A 24,531-nucleotide genomic window follows, 5' to 3' on the forward strand; every position below is an offset into this window, starting at 1 on the left:
GAAAAACAGCTGTGTAGCTTTGTTGCTTAGCAACGCATCCAATTAATGGTTGACACTTGAGAAGGGTTCAGTGGTAACATGGAATTTTCCCACTCTATATCTTTAGTGGGTAATATCCTAATATCTTTCTCTGTGTTTGCAACACTTTCACCAAAAGGGTAGAGACTCTTGTTTGCACCTTGCACAAGGCGGCTAACGTGTAAAAAAAATGAAAAAATGTTAAAAGCACATAAAATTCTTGATATTTTGTTGAATGAAATGTTTCATTAAAAAAATGATGAAGAGTGAATATAAATCGAGAGTACCTGAATTTCTTATATTGAACTCTATCTACTTTGACATTTTTGATTGAAAAATGGACGAAATGCACGCAATTGAGACTTAAATTGAAAAAACAGCAAATCACAAACAGGAAATTCCTGTATAAGCTTAATTTCACTTTTACTGTACATGTTTTTTCTCAGTATTTTTTATGAGATGGTGTGACAGAGGCCAAATGGTATAATTGAAACATGTTTTAAGTCCATAAATACCATATAACTTCTATTTACATGTACTGCAAATATACCCATCAGGAAATTCAGGAAGTTCACCTCAGTTTCATGGAACATTGAACATTTTTCCAAGAAATACTTTGGGAAGTTGTAGTTTGGGAGATTACACTTGTTTGCAATATGTACATGTACTTGATAGCTCAACATGAATATCAGTGAAACGTGGAATAATTAACTGTCTTCGCTGAAGTGACATAACTAATACTCCTCAATATCCTCAAAATTGAAAACTTTGCTAGTAAATACAAATTTGGGAACTTTTTACCGAAAAAAAATGTTAATCAATCAACATAAATTCAAGAAGATTCTTGAAGTAATTTAGCCAAAGCCATACATATATTGGATTATCGACAATTACCGAAAGTTTAGTATCTATAATAACATTGATCAACATCCTTCATGTTTTTACAGAGAATTCATTCTTCTTGAACTTTTCGGGTATTGGGTATTTCACATCTTGAACTTCATCACTTTTACTGGTTTACAAGTCACACTTTTTTATCAGTTAATTACTGCAACATTTTTTTGATTTATTAATTATGGTAACCATGGAAACCACAACATTTGATCAGTCCATAGAGATAAAGATTTCAACACCCGATCATAATGTTTGATGAAAACCACCACCAGGGTATTAGTGACCACTATTGCAGCATTCACAGCAATGATTTATGATCAAGAATATTTCAGGGAATCAAAAATTCAAAACGTGATGGCCCTCGGAGCATGAATGAGACAGCTGCAGGAAGTACGGTATGTGTGACTCATTCATTTATGTTCCATGCAATTGTTGTGTTCATTTCATTTCACACCGAAAAAATGTCATAACATGTGTGTATATAATTTTACTACGCATTTTGTCTGTGGCATCACTTGGCTGATTGCCAGCAGCTCTCACAAGCCTTGCATAGTATTGGCGAGCTTTTCTCCTCAATTTATATTTAGAGACAACTTGGCTGATGGATTAGAAATATAATGATAATATTTGTTGCTTTCTGGTCTTGGCGTGAATGAATGGCCTTATACTGCACATAACTGGGTCAACATGATCAGCTTAGAGAGAGTGAACAACTTTGAATGCATTGTCTTATGTTTCTACGTTTATGAATTTGAACTTATGAACGCAGTGGTGTAGCCAGGATGTTGATAACATCAGTTTTGTTTTGAGGTTTGAAAGAATATTATGTAATGTTTTAACCATAAAGGACTTATGTTTGACCAAATTAGAAACAATTGAAACATTAATGTTATTGGCATCCGCACAAATTTGAGAGATGGAACTGCATCATTTTGTTTTGCATGATTTCGCTGAAGTCGGTCATCCATGGCTCATGTCCCTATCCTCGGGGGCGGAGCTACGTCACAAGACGTTCTACGTTGCTACGACGCGCACCACTGTACATGCATTTCTATGGGCTCTGTGCGCGCTGCTGTGGAACGCCGGTCGAGCCGGTGAAAATTCGAGAAAACAACACAAACTCAACTTTGAAGTAATCCTGAACAACCAAATTTATATATGTTACACACGTAGGGCTAATCTTGTTACACTGTTCAGCGGAGTCTCAACAATCATCCCAAAGTACCGTTTTCTGCGAGTTTTGGGCCTTTGTTTTCACCGCCGCGGGTTGCCAGGCGGTGAAAATGCCCGGATGTCCGCCCCCGAGGATATGAACCCATGTGTGATCGTGTTAGGAGAATTGTATTTGACTTAACTCTGTTAAATTTAATGATTTGATTGGGCGCACCAAGGAGTTGGATCTATTAATCAGATATAAATTATGCCATCTTATAAAATGTTTTAGCTTAACGGACGGCAGAACATCCACGGCCGAATAAATGAACCTCGGCTGATGAAGATGAAACTGATGGAAAGTTTAAAAGTTATTCGTAATTATGAGCTTGGTTGTTACAAGAAGATCTGATGACCATTAATTCAAAATACCCAGAGTAACCAGGAGCTCAAATTTCCCAAGCACCAGGAATTCTGAATAACTAGTTACAAAGAATATCTTATGATCAATGATTCAAAATACCCAGAATAACCAGGAGCTCAAACTATCCAAGCATCAGGAATTCTGAATCACCAGTATACAAAAATTCATAAACCAGTATTTCATTTCTAAAAACCAAAGGTTCACTAACAGATAGAATATATATATTGCATCTCACAAATTTTGAAGTTGCTGTTTTTTCCCACGTACATATTTCTACTGATAACATTTGCCTTAACTTCATTGAACTAGTAGCCGGAAATCTGTAAGACAGTCTAGAGTTTGGTAAACAAACTTTCCACTGGTTACACTGGTCATCATTTCTGCACTGAAATAGAACAACAAAATGAATAAAAACAGAGTGCTGTATTTCCCTTTATTGAAGAGAGGAACATCTCAAATAGAAGTACTTTTAAGCTATTGCACAACAGTACTTTTTCAATAAAAGTACATGCAGTCTGCAGCATATTAACCATAAGACACATGATATTGTCTTTCAATCACCAAGGAACATGTGACATGTTACGGACACTGTATCCGATAAAAATTAATGTACTGTATACTGGTATATCCCCTTTATTAGAAGCTCTTTTTCAATGTGCTTTACTTTTTCTTAAAATCGCTTTTCCAACATTGTACTGTTATTATAATAGTAGCACCTATAATAAAAATGCTTGTATTTCTTCCATTATTGACAATTATGATACCGCAGTTGTCAAAATTAGAAATGATATGTACTAGAAGTGAAATGAAGAACCATTATTCCTTAACCTTCATCAAATGCGTAAGTGTGTTTCTAATACAGGGAACATGGTCGATGGGTTTGGGCGATATCTTTTTATGAAAAAAACACAATGAAACGACACCAATTGTGTTCACCACAACAGTGGTAGTGATTACTGTTAGTATTACTGTTGGCAACTGGTTTGGTTCTTCTACCATACAATTAGTCTTTGTCTAGTCGTGCGCACAAATTCCCTATTTTGAAGCATGTATTGTGTCGCTGACAATTCGACAGGGTTTATTTGACAATTAAACCAGCAATAAAAAGAAATTCCATCAGGTCCACTTCAGGTGCTGTGTCCTTCAAAAAAACACCCTATAAGCAGGCAAAGAAAAAAAAAAGGGACAGAATTCTATTTGTTCTGTATTGATTTTGCAGCTTTCAGATCTAAGTGCTTTGTTTTTGGCTGGCAGAATGCCAGAGCTGACCCGTGCTTGGCTGCCGTTCGGTCCTCTGTTAGGCTGCTGTTACTGGAGACAGAGTAATCACCCAGCGGTATGTCTCAAAATAAACTCTGCCCTGTCTTTTCAAAATAATAATAACAAAACGGCAGGAAATCTATTGTTGCCTCCAACCCAGAAAATTTAATTGCTAAGTCTGCAACACCCTGGCTGAGTATTTAAAAATGTTTTTTGATTGAATAGTCAACAGGGTTTGTTGATGCAATTCCAAAATTCCATGAATGATCAAGTTAGTGGCTTGTATCAAAACTTATAAATCCGTCATATTTCGCTCACACCTTGATCTCTGCTTCTGCTTGTCAGCTCTGTTTTCAGGATGGATTAGACAGTTACTGCAGGTCATCCCAGGTCAAGCCTCAAACCTACACCTGTTGATAAATTTGTCAAGGAAGATGAGATGTAGTGATGAAATTATTCGGGCGTGAAATCTACATTCAAGATATTTTATATGCATGGCTTGATGGTAAAGATTGGATATGAATTGTACCCATGGATTGGACAGTCATCAACAACAACATTGGGTTGTTAACGTTTTTTACTCGATTCTTATTCCAAAATATTTGATGGAGAGACAACATCTTTTATCTTAATGAGTTATTAGCTATTTGAATTCCAAAGTCTGCTTTTGTCAACTAGCTGACACAAAAGTCGAAAAAGTTATTCAATATTTTTTTCAAAAATTGCTATCAGAACCTGTTACTAATCGAATTATCGTATTAGTTCAATCATGAAACACCAGTGGAAGTGATCATAATTGCCGCTCTGGTTGTAAACTACATGGCGTGAATAAATGCTTGGTGTGCCAACCTGTTAATAAGATTATACAAAAATGTCTTCTTATTCTGCTATCTGTGAAATACAGAGATAGTACATAGTTGAGAATTGACTAAGGAGGAGGGAGGTTTAGCTAAAGATAAAAAAAAATGGTTTAACTTTTTTACATAGGGTGATTCACCAGCCATTATAGCTCCACCTCCTCCTTTAAGGCACGTTTGTTTTTTTGTCAACAAGACGCCACACTCCGGCCGCACTCCACCCATGCAAGTGGTTATCTATTGTTATATGTCTATTGATTCACAAACACTCGGGTGTCATTGTCATCGTTGCGTCCTTGCAACCGACGTACAAAGGAGCGGTTTTTAACAAAAGAAATATTTCACCAACAGGTAAAAAACAACAATGATTAAGCTTGAAATGGAACACTTTTGGTAACCATGGTATTAGGGTATTGTCTCTCGGGTGTAAAATGATAGGGGGGTGTTGGCTTTTCTGATAGTGCAGCTAGATTATTTGCTTCATATGTTTTTTTGTTGCTCTCACATGATATTCGTTTGCTTGTCACCACTTTTTTAATGCATTTATTGCGCAGACTGCGTGACACCCCAATCCACACCCCAATCCGAAATGATGTTAACCTTCAAATATTATGATGTTAAACAACTTTCAATAATTCATGATGAATAAAACTTGTAATACTTTTCTCTTTAAAACTTCACCACAGATAAAAGTTTATTGCAGAAGAAGACAACATTAGAAAGAGTCTTGACGTAGCTGGTCTTCACTCGTGCATGCAAAGCCACACGTCAAAAGAAAAAACAAGGTCAACATAGTCTGGGTCCGTGGAAATAAAGAATTTTGTTGCTAAATGCATTTATCATTGATTAGATAAAGCTCAGGTCATATAGGTTTTATTTCTTGTACCATTAGTTATATCACGTTGTTGACTTTACAAAGTACAGAGTGTTGCAGTTTATTTGGTAACATCACTAATTAATGACAGTCCATTACCTCAATTCATCATAATCAACTGTCCAGGGAGAAAACAAAATTTAAAACACTCCTTCTCATTGGTTGGAACTGCCTGGACACTCAGAGAATGGCAAATCAGAATGTTGGGGGCTGAATAGCAGATTGAAAGATATCATAGCAAATATACAGTCTCATACCTTTCTAAGGTCGTGTTTAAGGGTGCATCATGGGATATTTGGAAGTTTGGAAGTGGGGTGGCTCACTGGGGTGTATTTTTAGAGTAAATACGACAACTGAAATTGTATTGCTAGAGCCGACCCTCCACTCCACTCCCCAGTTATGAAATGACTTTTCCCTTATTCAGTTATACAACCAACTATATAAGCAGTACATGTGCTGATTAATTCATGTCTTGTGTGGCACTAGACCAAGGATTCTCAAATAATACATGCACAGCCACACTGGGTTGGATTAAGCATGCAGGTAAGCTGATCACTGCGATGCCTTGGGGGGTTAAGAGTCTATTGAAAAAAACTCTACATATAGGACTGCCTTGAATGATGCTCTGATATACCATTGTGGTCCTTGATGGAGGGCTGTCTGTCACGCACTGGAAGACTAATAGCAAAGAAACAAACAATCCAAAAGTATTTTTGGTCTTGGAGTCTGGATACAATGTAAATGGTACTTTTGTAGTACCGCAAGGTCATTTTTGTCTGTCCAAACAGACGTCTATTGCCAGTGTAATTGCTGGGGCAACCCAATATTTTGCTCAAAGTGCATTTTAGAGTCTGGAAGTATTGTCTTGAGGTAGAATCATTTGAGCTATGTTAGAGTTGGCCCTCAAACCATGTTTTATCAGAGAGCTTTGATTTTAAAAATTATAAACAATTATACCTTTTTTACAATTTAAAAAATGTAGAATTGTTTTGTTTTCAACAGTATTTGAACTGCATGTAAACATTTTTTATAGGTATCGAATATGATACTATGAAGATGCAATTTCTTTTGGCAAAAACTTATTATGGAATAGGAACATTGATGTACTGTAAAATGATTAAATTTTCACTGGGTTTAAATTTCGCTGATTTTCCATTTCAGGCATATTCAGTGAGTTTTCACGGTTTTATCATTTAGATAATGTGTTCTATGCTAAATTTTACATATTCACTGGGTTTTAATTTAGCGCATTTTCCAGTCGGCGAAATAAGCAAAATTAAAACCCAGTGAATAATTAATCCTTTTACAGTATATACAGTGAAGTGGGGTTTCATGGGCACGGCAATCACACACTCAGATACTATACAACAAAACAATTCATTTTGAAAATAATTAAAGTCGTTTTAATTTGGCAAATATGTACATTATTATTTTATCGTATCGCACACGTTTGGTACGATCCAAGGAAATAAAGAAAAGGAAAAAAGTAGAAAAAGCCCTGAAAAGTTGTGAACAAAGTTGGTAATTTCAGACAAAACATGGAAAATAACAGATTGACAATGAACAGTTTTTCATGCATTAAACTTGCAACACATCAAACAAATCAGTTGAATTTAACAATGTGGAAGTCTTTAAAAAGATGACCACTCTTAATTAAAGGGCGGTAGTCGTTGTGTCGCGTCCTGTTCGATATGGGACTCATAGCGACATATACAACGTGTGTAAAATGCATTGTTTATTTACATGAAATTCGAACACGCGCTGCGCGACGACCGCCGCGCTTCAATGTTGCTCTGAACACAAAGATGAAGGAAAACCAAGCAAGTTTTATCCAGTGTTATTAAAAGTTTTCTTAGATAGCTTTTTTTTTTTATTAGAAACCTATACACCGTTTTTGTGGAACCTCAAACCACCAAGTTCAATTCTATGACACATGTCTTTAAGGTCACACAAGCTAAATATTAACCACAATGAATGAATCAATATAATGTGATAAAAAATAGATAAGCTTTCAGCCAAAGATTGGAATGCAACGCTTTCAGCCAAAGATTGGAATGCAACAACAGTCAAACATAGCTGACCTGCAGGTACTCGGCAAACACTTGAAACAAGCGTTGCATCACACCTACGGTGACGACTGAGTGAATGGTACAGACAATCGGCAGATTAATTTAACATTGTTCCCGTCATACTGGTCACATAAAAATCCAGGAGATGATACATGCTTGTCTTGGTTTTCCCCTCATCTCAACGATGATGAGCATTTTTATTTTAAGGGGTGGACCATTTAGATTCAGACTTGGAAGATAAAGAAAGTGTTTTAACTGCACAAGATTTTCAATCTGTCTACCCCTTAAACACAAACTGGAAGTTGAACATGAAAAAACAAATGCAACAGAAAGAACAATTTTTTCTGCATTCTGCAAGTTCCTCGCCAGAAAACTTTACTATTTACAATATGGCATAGAAACTTGCATAAATGTGCATATTAACACAGATTTAGTTTTTGAACAAAAAAACTAAAACATTTTTGATTTTGTATTAAAAAAATAGAATCAAAATTATTACATGAATTACTGGCAGTGATAGAAGAAGGAACACGATTGGTAAATATAAAACCAGAAATGTTTTTCAGTTAAAAAAACTCTGGATCTAGAATATAGATTTGTTTTTAACAATAGACGTGATTAAAGAAGAATAAAACTATTTAACAAGAACAAGAACATTAACATCGCCTCCATAGCATATTGCACTCATAAGTTATTGCAACAGTGTATCTTAGACTGTTACAATGTAGCTTAGATCACTTGTTAAGAACTGGGAAAACCTGTTACCCAGTTTTCCCATGCTAATACTCTCATCATATCAGCTACAAAGAAACCCCCCTGTCTAAAAAAAATATCAGAAACTCCAATTATCCGTCAAAAACGTGCATAATTGTGTGCCTGTCATAGACTCCTATCCCCAATTAGTGTTAACAATCTTGGAACACCGGAAGTTTTAAAGAAAGTGTCAGAAATAGTACTATTGGTCATTAATAAAGATACCATAATTGGTTGTTATGGATTTGCTTGTTATAACATGATGTAAACTTGTACCCAAGTCATGGAAACCACTTGCCAACCACAGTTGGAGACAACAAATCACAACAAACTGACCTTGAATCTGTATCCCCTGTGGGTTAGCAGTAAGGTAGTCATAATAATTAAGTCTGTTTTAATGAGACATTGTTTCTAAAAGCAGAAACTCCAATTATACTGTTTTTTTTTTCTAGCTTCTAGAGAGCATGGGGATGTATATGAATATCACACAGAGCCTGTGATGTGATAACAACTCCACTGGTGGTGGTGTTTTTTTTCTTTTTCTTCTTCTGAGCTAATGTTTGTCAGATTAGACTAAACTTGTATTCTTCCAAGTGGGAATGTGGAAATAAAGAATGATATTTATCAAAAAATCCACCAGTTCAGTGTGTTTTTGATGAAAGAACACAAACAATAATCCTTGAATTATTTAATTAACTATTTTCCTCTTTTCTTTGAACTATAAACAATCAAATGAACAACATAGGTTTTTGCTTTGTGTACAAAATGTCTTTGCAATGTCAATGTCCCCAACATTACTTGAATGACATCACTTCCTTGACAACAGGTTTTTTTGCATGAAAGTATATGACATCACTTTCTGTGGCAAGCATCCAATTACAGTGACATCATTGCAGGTGCAACTTCTCAAAGTACCATTAAAGTGGTTATAGCAAGTACAATGGCTCCTTAATCATATTGGACAACAAAAAATGGAATAAAATTTAGGAAATGGCAGTGTTGTCATGGTATTTGAAGAGTCTGTGCGTCTCTCTCACTTTCTTTCTTAGTTTTCTGGAGAGTTAATAACATCACTCATATCACACTCATTGAGTCCTTTCTCAGTCATTTCTTTCGCAATTTTCCGGAACTCAGAGAACCGAGGCGCACACGTCAGGTGGTTCTTGCCCAGCCGCACACTACCCGTCATGAGAAAATGTCCACTCCCATGCTTGACCCCGCACTGTAACGGCATGGAAACGGTTCCTGTGTGTCTGCCGTGCTTAGTATTTGTAAAAACTCCTTCAATCTGGCTGTAAATGGTTCCTATGGAGAGCTCAATTCTTGTCTCCTTCTCGCTGAGGTCATCCGAGACTTCTTTTATCTTGCTTTTGACAACTGTAAATGGAGAAATGAACACAAAATGTCAAGGAGAGGAGAGAACAAAAACATTCAAGCTATTGACTGAAGTTTCAAAAGCTTATGAAAACTCAAGTGTGATTATAAATTCTCTCCTGATATTTCCATCATCCCAAATCCAAAAGTTTTGTATGAAGTTGGGTTTTTCAATAGAAAAATAATTATAATCGTCAAAAATACAAGAAAAAAAAATGTTACTTTATTTTGCCAGTTGACAAAAAGCTGTGAAAGTTACTTACAAAAGATAAATGTGCAAAGACATTTTTATTAATATTTGTTAACAACTACGGTACTAAACTCGTTCACGAAAACTTTTCGTCTCATACCAAACATAGTTAGCACTTCTGATAAATGTCATACATATAAATTACTTAATTCCAGCTGGATATTTTCTAAGAGAAACATCTCCGTTTATCTGACCACTTTGATTGAGTTCTTAATAACAAATTCTTAGCATACAAAAATATAATGAGTCTGTCCTCGATTGTATCACTTTTTTCGTTAATTGGGAATGTTGGCCTTGTCGGCCTCGGCTCTACTCTTAAGAGATTTTTTTATATGCACCAGAAGAAATGATCTGTTGAAACATGATCTCAGATCATTTGAATAGTGAAATCACTGAACAAATCAACCATGCGACAAAAACCTGATAGAAGTACGCCAGGTCTTTAATGTCTTGAGGCCACAACTTCAGGAAAGTTAGTGAGCTTTGTTTTTCTGTTTTTGAAAATCTGCATATTTATTCTCAATTCAGGCAAATAATTTCAATCTCACTATTTTGTACTATGATTCTGAGATTTTTCAAAAAATAATGTCAAATTCACAGTATTGTCAACGACCACAATCAATGAATAACAATGACTGGATAACTATACATTGCACCTGCTAACAGATGCCCAATTGTTCTGCAGTACAAGTTGTGCAGCAGAAATGGCTCGTGCCACTGAACTGAAAATTGGGACACCCCCCCACAAGAATGGATTGACGCCGATCTATACCCCTGTGTTAGATGATTTTTCTCGTGTCAACAGTGTCTTTATTTGCGAGACAATAGATGGTGCATACGACAAGGCGGCATACGAACAATGTAATGAATTGTCCCGATCAACAACGGAGCACCTCCCGTGTGTGTCTACAGCTTTCCATTGTGTTCGGCATACGTTCCCGACTTTACACCACACTGCTGATCCTCAAAGACTCAGACATGCTTCACTACTTAAGAAACCAACTATTCATTCTAAATTCTTGAAATTTGCATGCTGTCAAAATTTCTATTACATTGATTGTTCCCATAGTTTTTTTTTTTTTTTTTTTTTTTAAACAATAATTCAATGAAGGATGCTTCGCTCACAACTACACCTGGAGCAGAATTGTCATGTAAATTGCCATTTAAAGAAAGCTTGGCTCAAAAACTTTAGAAATTTTCTCAAATCACCTTTTGTAGTATTTCTTTTTTTTTTTTTTTTTTGCCTTCTAAAATTAAACACATATCAGTTTTTACACAACACAACACAACACAACACAGCAATGCGAGTTCAGTACGGTGTCGTCAAGAAAGATGACCTGATTGCCGTTCACAAATTATGCTCCTACTTCACTGGTTAAGCAAGGGGAAATTAAAAGTTCAGCTCAAAGACAAATACACAAACAGTATTTGTAACATTAGACAGAAAGGCTGTACCATTTGTTTATGTTTGTGATCACAGTCTATAACAGTAATGCAAAGGCTGTACCATTTGTTTATGTTTGTGATCACAGTCTATAACAGTAATGCTAAGCTTTGGGGTTTAGCAGGGTTCTTATCTTCTGTAGTTGTAGTAGGACTTAACGAACTTCTTTACCAAGATCAATTTTAAGTTTTATAGAATCTGTTACTACTTGTAATTCTAGTATCAGTTTTAATTTTAATACTGCTCTTCTAAATTTTAAATAAAAAAAAAAGTCATTGATTACATGCATTTAAAACTTTTTTGTTTCAACTCTATTAAAGCCAGCGGACACGCATTCCATCAGACGGTGACATACTGCATAATACAACAGGGAAGGTATTTTCAACAATCACTGTCAATATTTTGAAATGGGTTTCCAAAAATAAAGTGTAAAATATTCAACTGTTTTTATGACCAGAATGGAATGCACGACTGTACTGTTTATCTGATTCGTCAGCTATGCTTGGGTGAATACTTACCAAAGTCACTGGCACAAAATGCTGTCATGAGTTCAGTCTCGTTACAAGGCCTGCAGTCTGCGGACAAGAAGAGAAAAACCATAGTGAGATAAGAACACTAAACTTTCTTTACATGGCTCATTATGAATATAACTGAAAAGTAAAATAATAAACAGATTTTTTTGATTATATATAACAATGGTACTGGAACACACCCCCCCCACCCGATTCAAAATTTGTTGTGCATATACGATAGTTCACGTACTTTAGTTGAACTTTGAGTCATCTTTCCCTATTTCAATTTTGAATTGTACTACTTGCATCAATAACTTTATGCATATCATTATTGGCTTTCCTCTTTGTGAATCTGTTTTTTTTTTTGTTTTTCGAGGACAAGAAAGCATTCCCTGAAACAGGTCCAAAACAATCCACTATAGAGAGCCATTGTTTTTGTAGCAAATATTAAGACATGCCACCACACTGGTACTTTTTTTAATCCTATTAAATCATGTTTATTTTTAATAAAACAAGAATTTCAAAATAACTTTCCCACCACAATTTAAGGACATTGAAAATACTTGTTAGATTTTTAGAAGTTCCAACACAGCAGGATTAAGTTTATAAATGGCCTTAATTTGACAATGAAATGACAATTGCTGTCTGTAATGAAGCAAGTTATAATTGACAACTTGGGACATAACAGCATGATGCATCTTTTCTGCAACACTCGAGTACAAAAAAAGAATAATTTTTTTCTCTCTCAAGTACATGCTTGCCCCCCCCCCCCCCCCCCGTCTCATTTGATGTCTGGGTAATGCTTACAATTCATTAAAGTAAGCGTGCCAGTCATATAAAAATACTAAAGTACCCAAGGTAATTTATTTTATAGAACATGTTCAGCTATTATCTTGGCCTTTGAAAGAAACAAGTTCAGTCTTTACATGTCAACATGATTTGGAGCTGGTTAAACATAGAGGAAAGTATTCGTACACTGGTCTTGTCGCAACGTGGTGACAGGGGACCTCGGGGGTCAGTTGCCGAGAGTACCATTTACCGTATCTTGGCAAACAAAGCACATGGTTAAACAATACAGAATGGAGCTACGTTGATTTTCATTTGTAACCAGAAGTGCTGCTGACAGTCGGCCGACAAGGGATCTTAAAAAAGTTTGCATTTAAAAGAAAGAAGCACCTTATTGGTTATGCATGACTGTGACTGCGGGTATGCAGGACGGTTTGCACCATAGGTAACTAAGCTGTACACACCTGAGTTATGTCGACAGTGAATGCATACTTATTATTGATGGTCTAATGACCCACAGTACCGTGAAGTGTTGTGTTGTTTATTGTGCAGCAGGGGCAAGAAACCTTGCACGCTTTAAAAACAATATTTCTCCCAAAATGAGGGCACCATTCATCACGTAGTCAACGCCAAATTAGCTGAAGTGGAAGGTGGAGCAAGCACATGAATGCTGCGGTGTTAAAAACACGCGAACGCATGAATGACATTTTTTGCATCGAACCGAATTCCAAATATAATACCCGCTTTACAATGGTTAGCACAGGTGAATGGCAGACTTCCCGGCCCTTCTTGCTCTGGAATGCAGTGAATTTTCTATACAACTTGTTTTGCAAGTGTACTGAGCTCTTCCGTTGGAGTACTTTGACTCAATCTGCACATACCGTATCCTAGGCTGACACGCCACAAACTCCAACGAATTTGGAAGTTTTATTATCATGGTGGATGGCAAACTTAAATCTCAGGGTTCAATCATACATACTGAATTGTTTGTGTGTTTTTTTTGTTACCTTTAATCTTCAGTAACTTAAGGGGTACTACAAGGATCTTTTGATAAATTTTGTTGTTTTGCAGCTCTTTATGTTTGAAAGTTTTATGTTATTGAAACCAACAATGCAACACTTCAGTATTTTAATTATATCAATAACAGTAAAATTTTCTGAATTTCCCCGGTCATAGCCACGCATTTTTTACAACTGCAGGAGTGCTACAAGCAAACAGGATAAGCAGTTATTAGCATACCTAGAGATAACCTTTGACCTGACATGACCTTATCCCCATGAACTTTTTTTTTTTTATGTTTATGTCCTCCATATAAAATTTTGAAAAAATTTGTCATGACTTTGCATCCATGTGCCAAAATTCTGGGGCAGTTTTATTCTGAGATTAATTATAATAAATAGGGCTGATATTGGAGGTACTAATGTTTTAGTAAAAAAGAGATAAAATTGAGATTTAAAAAGATAAATCATATTACAGGACACGCTCAGGTGACGTGATAAGATCTAGTCAGTTGCTAATCTACAAATGAATAAAAATAATTGACAAACCAGAAATAAATAATGTTTTGTATCTAGACAACTGACCAATAAACAATATACTTGCTGTCAATATTTTCCCCTCATTTGTTGGCCGCAGACAGACTGGCAGGATTAGGTTGCCCCCATAGCTCATGTAAAGTTTCTCACATTACATTGTTGTATGGTTACCTGTTTAACAGCACAGAAAAATCACAGACCATGGCCCATTTGTCAACAAATATAGACCGACTAACTAAATATTTGGTAAAATCTAAAATTTCAATGTTTAAGACACTTTTCACTTAGCGCAGCTCATTTGTCATATGGAGCATTAATTCAGTACTTGTGGAAAACATGCAACTTGCTATGGTAACTGATCGACTAAAAGCCAATGACGAGAGCATTGGGCAGTGGAATATAAAGGGGTAGTGTCGCATGATTTATAAATCCCAAAAAAACAACTTGTGACAAATATTGCAGTCATGAATTTATAGGCACTAAAAGCAAAATAATCACATTGACAACAAATGTTGAGAATTGATTTTTGTGACCATATAAATGCGAGGTATTAAAATCACATATCACGGGCAGCTCCTTCACTCAACTATCTTTTTTGTATTTTAAGAGTGTCTTTTTTTGGATAGCCATTAAATGATAACACTGTGCTGAGTACATACCAGAACATTACCAGGCTAACCGCCAATGGAAATCTATCATATCCTGTACATGATCATACCTAAGTATTGTAGCTAGAAAAGAAAACGTCAGTTTCTCCAAATTTGCTCGTGAGAAACAGATAGTAAAATCGTATATACATCCCGTTGTTCGAGTAGTTTGTACCTCAATGGCAAATAATGTAGTCAGGTTGTTTGCACAGTGATTCAACTTGTCTACTAGACATCCTGGGACTCTACTCCACTCAACTTCCACTCGCACAAACAAATGAATTAAACATCTCCCGTCTATTTAAAATTGTCAATAATGTATTTAAAAATATTTGTAGTAAAACTAAAACACTTATCGATGTGTCATTTGTTAACGCCTTATAACATCCAGACAACTACATACTGGCTTGCGGTGAATGGTTGAACCAAATTTTTTTTTTTTTCAGTTTTAGGTTTTATTTTCAGAAGGGTGAAAGAAAGAATAATGAGATGGTCGGCCATCTTGAATACCCAATGATTTCTATCATTTTGGCAATGAAATCTTTCAGGATAACCAGACAGTTAATGTAAACATTTCTGAGATATCTGATTTATTTGCACAGCATCAGACCACTGCTAGTGGTTCTCATCTCACTCAGAAATGTAACAACTACACAGCCTACAATGAAAATAAACCGAGATCTTGTATCAGCTGAAATAGCCATTTGGGTAAGGATGCGTTATTTAACTTCAGCTCAAAATCAACAATACAGGAGGATAGTATAAGCATAACAAAAATGTTTGTTTTATTGAGATGTGATTTTCGTGAAATAAGCATTGATCATCGATAGTGCAAGTAATTGAAAATACAACTTTTAATTGAATACGATAAACCCAGAAAAAAATATTCTGCAATTTAGGCGATTGAAAGTCAACTTAGGAGGCATGACCTAAATAAGACAGCCTGTTCTCATCGCAAGTTTATCATTCTCTTTTACATGCTCGGGTATGGAACTCAATTTATAATAGTAAACAAGCAGTTAAAGAATCTGCATCGCGGTTGCACACACCAACATCGAGTTGACTTGATTTATTTCTCACACGATCTGATTGGGTGTAACAAGTCGAGAACTAAAGGGCAAACTTAGTGATTACAATGTTTGCTCCGGAACCTGTGTAAATGACAACCAAAATATGAAATTAACAGACAAGGCATCAAATGTAACATAAATAGCAAGTCGTCAAACATCGACAAGGACCCTATACTTTTAAAGTAAACAGGTGGATTTTTTTAAAAACAATTTGGTTGAAGTCTCTGACATTCGATGGCCCAACATCTCAAGCCACCCTCCTTAGGCTTAACATTAACAGGAAGGAGAACACAAGAAGTCATCTGATAAGAAATTAGAACATAGGTTAGACAGAATTTTTTTGTTTGACACTCTGCAGAAAACAATCCCAGTCGATCTATCCATCAAACCACTAGTGTAAACTTCTCTGCTCTATTGGTGAAATCTAAACCATACGCAGACTACCAAGGGTGTCACCGTGGAAACAATATATGAAAAGATTTATTTCTCCATCATTTGGATGTTCAGGATGTTAAGCTTTATAACCATAGCAACCACTGTGGTATTATCAACAGAATCAACATGGGAGTGTTACCATTGGGTTCTTATGATAAAACCAGATGACTTTTTGATCACCAACTGAGTGGTATTAAAAGTCATCTTTTCTGACAGTTTTTTGTTTGTGTCCTTTCATCTACAAGATATTTAAATATTTGGATGGCCATGGAATTACTGAAAGCTTTTAGAACCAGAATGAAATCTCAACACTGCTCTACATCTCTAGTCATCCAGACATACTCCTGTCACCACCTGATAAAGTTACCATAGCAACAAATTTTATAATAAATAAATCAGAACAGAAGTTGGGGGAAAATACGGACTACTGATTATACATGGGATATCTTTTGGACCAGGGTCCTAATATCTGAATCAGGGGCCTGATATAGCAATATTCAAATATTTTGTTCAAAATGAGCAAGAAATATTGAACTAAAGTAAAAGATTTATCAGCGTCAGTGCTCAGAAAAGCCATGAATGTTGAGAAACCCGCTCAGCTCATCTAGGTTTCCCATGAATATCACATTTTCCCACACTGACACACCCACTTCAGAGACACCGATCTCTTTCAAGCGATTCTCTTTGCTCCCTTTGTGAGCTGGTCCAGGTTGAGCATGTTTGCTTATTCTTCAAGCTTTCTCTATAGAGAGTAGGAGCACATAGCAAGTTCTAATGCTCCTCTTTGGCTTATCTGTTTTATAGTCATTGTGCTCAAAAGTAAACACTTATGCATTGAAATAAGTTTAAATAGATCTCAGTTGTAAGGACTCAATGAAGAGGCGGATGTTGAGGCATTTAAAGGGGGAGGGGGAGGAGGCATTGGGAAAGAATATTCCACCCCTCTATATAATACACTTATTTCAAAAGAACCCAGTTTATCTACCATCAATGAAATCTAACGACAAATTTGTGATTTTGAAATAAATTTTGAATCTTGTTAGCAAATCTTGAATTATTTTTATATATAATAATGTTAAATTTTTGCTATATCCATTTAATGGTTATTAAATTAGCTGACCCAATTTCATGCCGGGTACATCACTTGAATGGCCTATATATGCAGCATTAAAGGACCCCTAATTGCGGATGACATAGGCTAAAGCGCTTAAGAAACATACCAGTTAAACCTTGACGCGTCTTTCCATTCATGGAGCATATTTTCTCACAGCCGACTACATATCTTTGCTATTGTTACACGCCGGCTCCTATTCTCCCATCCCCTCTTCTTCTTAAACTGCAGCAATTTACAAGGAAAACACGGACATAGGGAATCTAATTGTGAACCTGTGTGAATGTGTTCTTCCCGCGCTTTCCAGCCCTACGGGTTCGTTCAGATGAATAGGTGAGCTAGAAACGAGGGAACAATATGGACTATTCTTTATGCACTAAACTGGATAAACTGAATGTAGTACATTCACAAGGAAAACACCCAGGGTTGAACTATATATAATTAACCATCCCCTGGGAAACTGTTTCACTATAACCTACACTTGAGATGTTATAATTATTCTCCGTCCCTAATTTCCATGTAGTAATTGGTTGAGTGATAGTTTGCGCATTTCCTCTTCAATGGAAATTAATATTATATATTTTACAATATAATTCATCCATATTTAAGTTGAGAATTTCTAACAGGAACTAAATCTTGCAACAAGAAAATTGAAAAAGACTAATGTATTCTTTGAGAAATGAGAAAGTGGGTTGAATTAAAGTTGAATGCCTTAATTTGCATAAAAAAAAGAGATCACCAAGGCTATCTCATTGATTTGCTACTCTTTTATTTTTATGGTGAGTATTGTTTTCAAATTGATTATTTCCAAAGTATTGGGATTCAACGATGATAGCAACTTGAACCCAAACTTGTTTTCCTAACTAGTTATTATCTTACTATCTGGACTATGCATCTTATCGGCATTTAAGTGTATGTAAACTCCCACATCCCCGGTGACATGATTTAACATGAATAACTTCTCTGAAGACACAGCATCAAGAAAAGCCAGGGCATGTTTAAACATTTTACGTAGAGACAACTTTTACTTCAAATAACATGACCTCTGACCTAAAAAAGTACATCTCCATAGAAACACATTTAACACCTGAAAGCTATTCAGTCAGATTGAATCCACTTTACAAGTGTACCCTTTACCCTCCCCTCCTTTGTTTCTTAAGTCATGCTAAGTCAATCACCTCTTTTAATCGTTAAGATGAAAATCCTGTTACACTACCCAACGCACTTGTCAGTAAAAAGTCTGCTTTCTTTCATTCATAATGTTAGGTAGATTACCTTTCACGGTATGAAAGGCTACCAGAGCACACGCTGCTTATCCCATTCCTTTGAAGCCAATGCATTACTTTTCCAACCGAAAAACACTCTACTCTGAAACCAGACTATCAACTGGCTAAAGTAAGGTAAAAGGGGGAGCATGAAATCGGAGAACCGATGATCTGCCCAACAGGTCAGAGTCTTATCACCTGACAAGCAAGAGTATGTAAAACGATAGGCGCTTGCAACAGGTCACTCATTATGCATTGGGCTTATAATACAACTCTGCCCCGCCCCCTTTTGACAAGCAGCCTTTCGTGCAGTGTATTTGTGGTACTATATGGTCCGAGTGAGCTGCAGAGCTTCGAACTCATTATACAGTGGGGTGGGGCAGTACGCTGTGATGAAAGATATCGTAATTTCTCCATTTGTACAGGTGCATTTGGTGCAACTTACAACACCTACTTCAAATTGGAAAATTACTATTGAGCACTGAACTTGATCACTCAGAAGGAGGGTACAGCTAATTAACCTAACAATGCAGCTTGACTATTGTCATTAACTGTGTATTGTTGATAATTTCAGGGATAATTCAAACATAGAGAATGACATGTTCCAGCAGAAACTAAGGGCCAACATGCTTGTACGCATGAACACTGCTACAGAAAACACTTCTTAATTATGGATGAGCTTACCTTCAAACGTATCCCGACTTTTACCCTGTTGGTGATGGTTCACTTTTAAATCATACTCAAACGAGACAGTTTTCCTCTTGCCATCCATATTGGGCATGGCTTCTGCAAACAGAGTCGCTCTACCATCTCGCGACTCAAAACAATGCGTCCTACTGAGGAGTTCCTTCCATAGTCCCTCATCCTCGGCATTATTATGATCCTTATCCTGGAGTTTGGGATGGATCAAATATTCCAGTTTTGTCCGACCTTCTACATAGATGTTTGCACCTGTGAATTTACTGGAAGGTTTGATGCATCCTTGGAAATCCTTTCCCGAGTTTCCATACTGAAAAGTTATTCGGATTGCACCATAGGCATAGTCCCAGTCAACTCGGCCCTTAGAGCAGCCCAAGTAGAGTTGTTGTACACTTTTATTATCAGGATCCTCAGACAGGCCACTACTGAGATGAAAGAAATATATAAGCATTAGCCTTCAGTCAGTCCATTATAATAATCTAAAGAGTTAACCATTATAACTCAGTGATGATAGATTTTGTAAAATCCACTCAGAGAAATTATTCAGAAGAAGAAAATTTTACAGAAAAAACATGCATACTTTACAGCAGCACCATCATGACCCCCCCCCCCCCAAGTTTCCAATGGTCAGCCCCTGATGTTGTATATCTAGCACGAAGTATTCAGTAAATTTGAACAGAAAATTTAATCTTTGTGAATAGTCTTAAAATAAATGTAGGAAACAAACAGTTTACATATAATTATCGAAACGGATATACGAGAAAGCACATTCCTAAAATTTTGAAGAACCACAACTGAAATGTATCGATTATTTGTTACATCCATATTTGCTACTGAACAAAACAAGCAGTGAGAATCTTAAACACTTTAGTGACGACAAGAAATCTCATGTCAAAAACATGTCGATGGATATTCGAGGCGTCAAAAGGTTGCCCGCAAACTTGAACTTGTCAATCTACATAAAGCGTGTTGTACCGAAAAGCGATGTTGGAATAACTCCTGGAATTCTAAGTGGTCACGGACGTAGATAATTCGAGTGAGCTCATCGGAGCGACGAAGGTAAATAAACTTCGACGCGATTCGATAGGATTAGAACAATCATCAAAAACCCATAGCGCATAAGAATATTATTATTGAACAAAGTTTACAGGAAAATATCATTATCGGCGAAAACTTTGTTAAAATGTAGGAATGCTCTTCGCCGTTAGCGAATCCAATGATACCGGTTTCACTCATTAGAACCAATTGAAAAGTTCATCGGAAAATTGCGCTTTCCTCTCAACTGTATTAGTCTCTCCTTTCATAAGAGCTGATCGGATTTCCCGATTCAATTAGAAATCTTAGACGTCTTCCATTCACACAAATAAAAATATATGTGCGGTCTGCTGGGTTAGCTGGTCTCCGGGTGACGGAGCACGCTGAGAATGGTTGTTTACTTTGGGCGTTAGGTGACTTAGTGTTCCAACTTCACACGAAAAAGGGCAAGACAGAAAAGGGCGGGTAATGGTTACCGAAGACAAACCATGGGGGAGTTCCATGGGAAAATGCGATTTCATAACGCAGTAACAGCTCTCACATATGTAACCAGTTACGCTGAATTCGTCGAGGGGGAGTAGTGCAGGCTGTTAGCTTATGTGGTTATGTATTTGCAATGTTTGTTGCGAAGCAAGTCATGGATATCTGGTTTGAGCATACAGAACAAACTCACAAGGATGCCTTGTAGAACATCTGTGTTTACAAGTTAAATTACACGACTCCTGGTGCTGTTCCAAAACACCTTGATAACATTCACACTCGGCCAATCACTGAGCATTGCCTCGTCTGGGTCACACACGCGGACCTTTGAAAATTAGAAATAGTTGGCGACGTTCTCAACCGAAGATGTTAATTTCGAACACAGGAGTGAACGTTAGCGCTAGTATTCAACTCGAATTTAGTATTTAGACCCAAATTTAACAGTGAAAACCAGTGTGGATGAGACTTTACTTATAGGGCGGTCGTCCTCTTTATGTCCGTATTATGGAATTAAATCGCCATGAGTGGAGCTTCCTGCTTCTTTTTTAATTTTTCTCTTTCAACGATGGTTCACACGATTTTTCGGGTGATTAGCAGACAACGCGGACAGTGACACCGTTTTCCGTGCGTCTGGTGAACATGTCAAACATGTCAATTCCATTAACGTACTTCCATTGTGGCCTTCGTTTAATTTGCCTACTTTCCCACGCTATCATTCGCATTCGCGTAAAACGTACAGAATCTTGAATTAATCACGCCTTCGTTAAATAGTATCCTTTTAAAAATTACCGACCGTTAACGTTTAAAATTAGCGCCTAAGAAAAAAGAAAACGATGGGCTCAGTGTGTGACATGGGTGAGATACCCCACCGGCCGTGAGCAGGGATCAAATGGGGGTGTCAAAAGGCTTTTAAACAACTTTTTAATTGTGATGGTAACAAAGGTGATACCACTGTTCAAAGGCAGGATCAGCAAAGAGATAACACCTCGCTGTAAGGGGTCTATCTCGTCCTCTCTATCAACAGGAAGAAAAATATACGCCGAACTTCGGAGGGATGCAAGCCGAAGTCGTTCTAAGTAACACGTCAGTCAGGTCTCCAATGCAAATGCCAGAGAAGAAAGCCCAAAACAGGTCGTTTTGTGTTCCTCCAGTAGTGCATGGAACAGCGTCTCTCTCCGAATTACTGACTCTCAATATAGCCTGTACTTTCTGTACATATTATTGACAGCTACTGTAGCGACTTGATCCGCGTTTCCCTACCAGACACCTCAAAATTGCCACAGACCACATCACACCAAGACCATGAGTCGCATGTAATTGTAAATAGTGCGAACACGTAAACATCGAGATTGATTTACATGCTTGAATAGGGCCCTATTCAAATGATACCTGTTCGTTCGTCTAGGCAGATCAACGGACTTCATAATTTGTTTTTCAGGAAACGGTCTACTGAGAAGAAAGTAAGCACAGAAATGAAGTTGTCCTACCTCCCAATCCAGTCGCATTCATCGCTGGTGTAATGACAGTGCACCCTGACAACACAGCTCACGAGGCACCACAGCAGCACGGCCTGGGTACGTACACTCGGCATGGTCACACGTAGTAGTAATGCAATCCCGTCATTCATAGGGGTTAGTACCTCTCCGCAGTACACAAGTAAAAAGTTTTTAAAAAAAGTTTGTTTTAAAAACGCACGGGGAAAAACTACAACATGCTTCCGACAACAGTAGCTACGATCAACAGCACTACATCACATCTGATATCGTTTTTGAGATGACAGTAATATCCTAGACCGCCGGAACGGCAATCCCGAGAAATCAACTTGTAGTAAACAGCGGCGAGAACGCACTCACAAGTGTAGCACACGTTATGTGGGACTGTATGTTATCGACAAACTTCGGCCCTCCTTCTCTACGCTCCCTGGGCTATACCATTCTTAAATAGGGTGTATAGCTGAACTACTGACGAGTGCTCATTTGAACATTTTCCCGTTGAGAATATTTTGAAATATTATTGTTATAGAATGTAGTAGTGATATATTTTACTGGTTCATATTGGGATTGATATTTTTCGACAATATTTTAAAACAAAATCTGCCAATTTCTTCAAAAACACGTCTTCAATTGCAAATAGTGGACACCGTATAGTGAATGGAATCGCCCGATGATTGAGCACTGGCGGCCCCGAGCCAGTCTGTCGTCAATGGGTTTGGCACCCGATTGAGCCCGCGCTTCGGCACGTGCTAAAATCTATTTAGAAACCACTAGTTATAATCAAAAACTTTGCCATTCTGTTAAATAAATCACTGAAACAACATTTTTCATTAAAAAAATCTCACACAGCTGTTTGTATCGAGCGTCTATGTCTTTTTTTCTGTTTTTTTTTTTAGAGAACAATATTTTGTGTTATACTAGAGATTTCGAACGATGGCAACTTGCCAAGATCACTAGTAACGTCGCACGACATAAACAGCAACCATAACTTGGCCCCTCACACGCTCAAACGTTTTCACTGTGACCGATGCGATATGAGAGATCTTTAGCGCAGCGTATTCGCTGACAGCTCAATCAGTGTGTTGCGTTATTGTAAACTTTCTGACCATGATTGCGATGTCCGATTTCAACAACACAACTTCTCTATATAATGAGTGTTTTAGGTAATCACGTCAATGCATGTAAACCAGCTTCTAGTGAGGATAATGAAGTTAATTTCGTGACTTCTACAACTCACGTTACTTATAGGAGAGGTGAACTATAGTCGTATTTATACACACATGGGAAACGCAACTGTGTTGCATTTGTTTCGTAAAACGTGCTCTATTAGGCAAACAGACAGAATCTGTAGCAGTACTAATTAACACTTCCACTAAAGGTCAACTCTGCTGTCACCCTCAATTATTTAAAATTCTAGTCTTGTTTTCCTTACGTAATCATCATTGTTCATAATCCCTAAAATAAACGGTAGTAGCACTTTGATTTTTGATTTCGAGAAGTCCCTCCCACAACAACAATGCTAAACAGCAGTGGTCCACTGCGCCGATGTTGCGCCTTTAAACGAGGTGATGTAGAACCCTGGGACTACGTCACATCAGAACACGCGATGTTTATGCTTTTAACCTTTCCTTTGTTTCCACATTGTGTAATTCAGTTATAAAATGTGGATACCTCAATGCCGAAATGATAAGCAGCTACATACGTTACTTAGCAACGTCGTCGAAGAAACCAGAAATCGACCAGGCTCATACGCGTTTTCACTTTTTCCTCCAGCAAATTCTGTGATAAAATAAATATCCACAAACCTATGGGTTTTGTGACATTCTTTTGCGATGGAAACATAATTCATTAGATTGACATATTTGTAATTCGTTGAATAAAAATAACAATCATATTTGATTAATTTATAACTACGGATGTAAACAACGAGTCGAGTGGTTCGGGAATTCGAGAGTAAAATACTCTTTGCGTGGAGGGGTGAAGCACCTGTCACGTCAGTTTGGCGTGCTTGAAGAGTAAGCCGAGAAAATGATGGGAACGACGCATTTCCGCGTCTCTCAGCCATTCAAGACGAATCACCGCGAAAGCCGCTCG

At 37.1% G+C, this 24,531-nt stretch overlaps 1 protein-coding gene and 1 long non-coding RNA gene across 3 annotated transcripts; one reads left to right on the top strand and one right to left on the bottom strand.

Moving 5' to 3' along the window:
- The first annotated feature begins 3,763 nt into the window (after positions 1-3,763).
- LOC146739309 (uncharacterized) lies at positions 3,764-4,660 on the top strand. The gene is made up of 2 exons (XR_014930151.1): positions 3,764-3,824; positions 4,094-4,660. It is a non-coding gene; the product is annotated as an uncharacterized LOC146739309 (long non-coding RNA).
- A 2,199-nt stretch (positions 4,661-6,859) lies between these two features.
- On the bottom strand, positions 6,860-23,140 carry LOC100376741 (meteorin-like protein). 2 transcript variants are annotated; one of them, XM_002738964.4, is made up of 4 exons: positions 22,432-23,140; positions 19,415-19,851; positions 11,888-11,944; positions 6,860-9,678 (listed from the first exon to the last, which is right to left on the bottom strand). In XM_002738964.4, exons 1-4 carry the CDS (start codon positions 22,569-22,571, stop codon positions 9,347-9,349), a joined length of 966 nt encoding a protein of 321 aa, XP_002739010.2. In that variant the 5' UTR covers positions 22,572-23,140; the 3' UTR covers positions 6,860-9,346. The 2 variants fall into 2 exon arrangements, with proteins under 2 accessions (XP_002739010.2, XP_006821826.2); XM_006821763.3 differs by having other exon boundaries at positions 19,415-19,854.
- Positions 23,141-24,531: the final 1,391 nt, after the last annotated feature.

The sequence above is a fragment of the Saccoglossus kowalevskii genome, chromosome 8 (assembly GCF_978046115.1).
Source record: "Saccoglossus kowalevskii chromosome 8, keSacKowa6.1, whole genome shotgun sequence".
Classification (NCBI taxonomy): domain Eukaryota; kingdom Metazoa; phylum Hemichordata; class Enteropneusta; family Harrimaniidae; genus Saccoglossus; species Saccoglossus kowalevskii.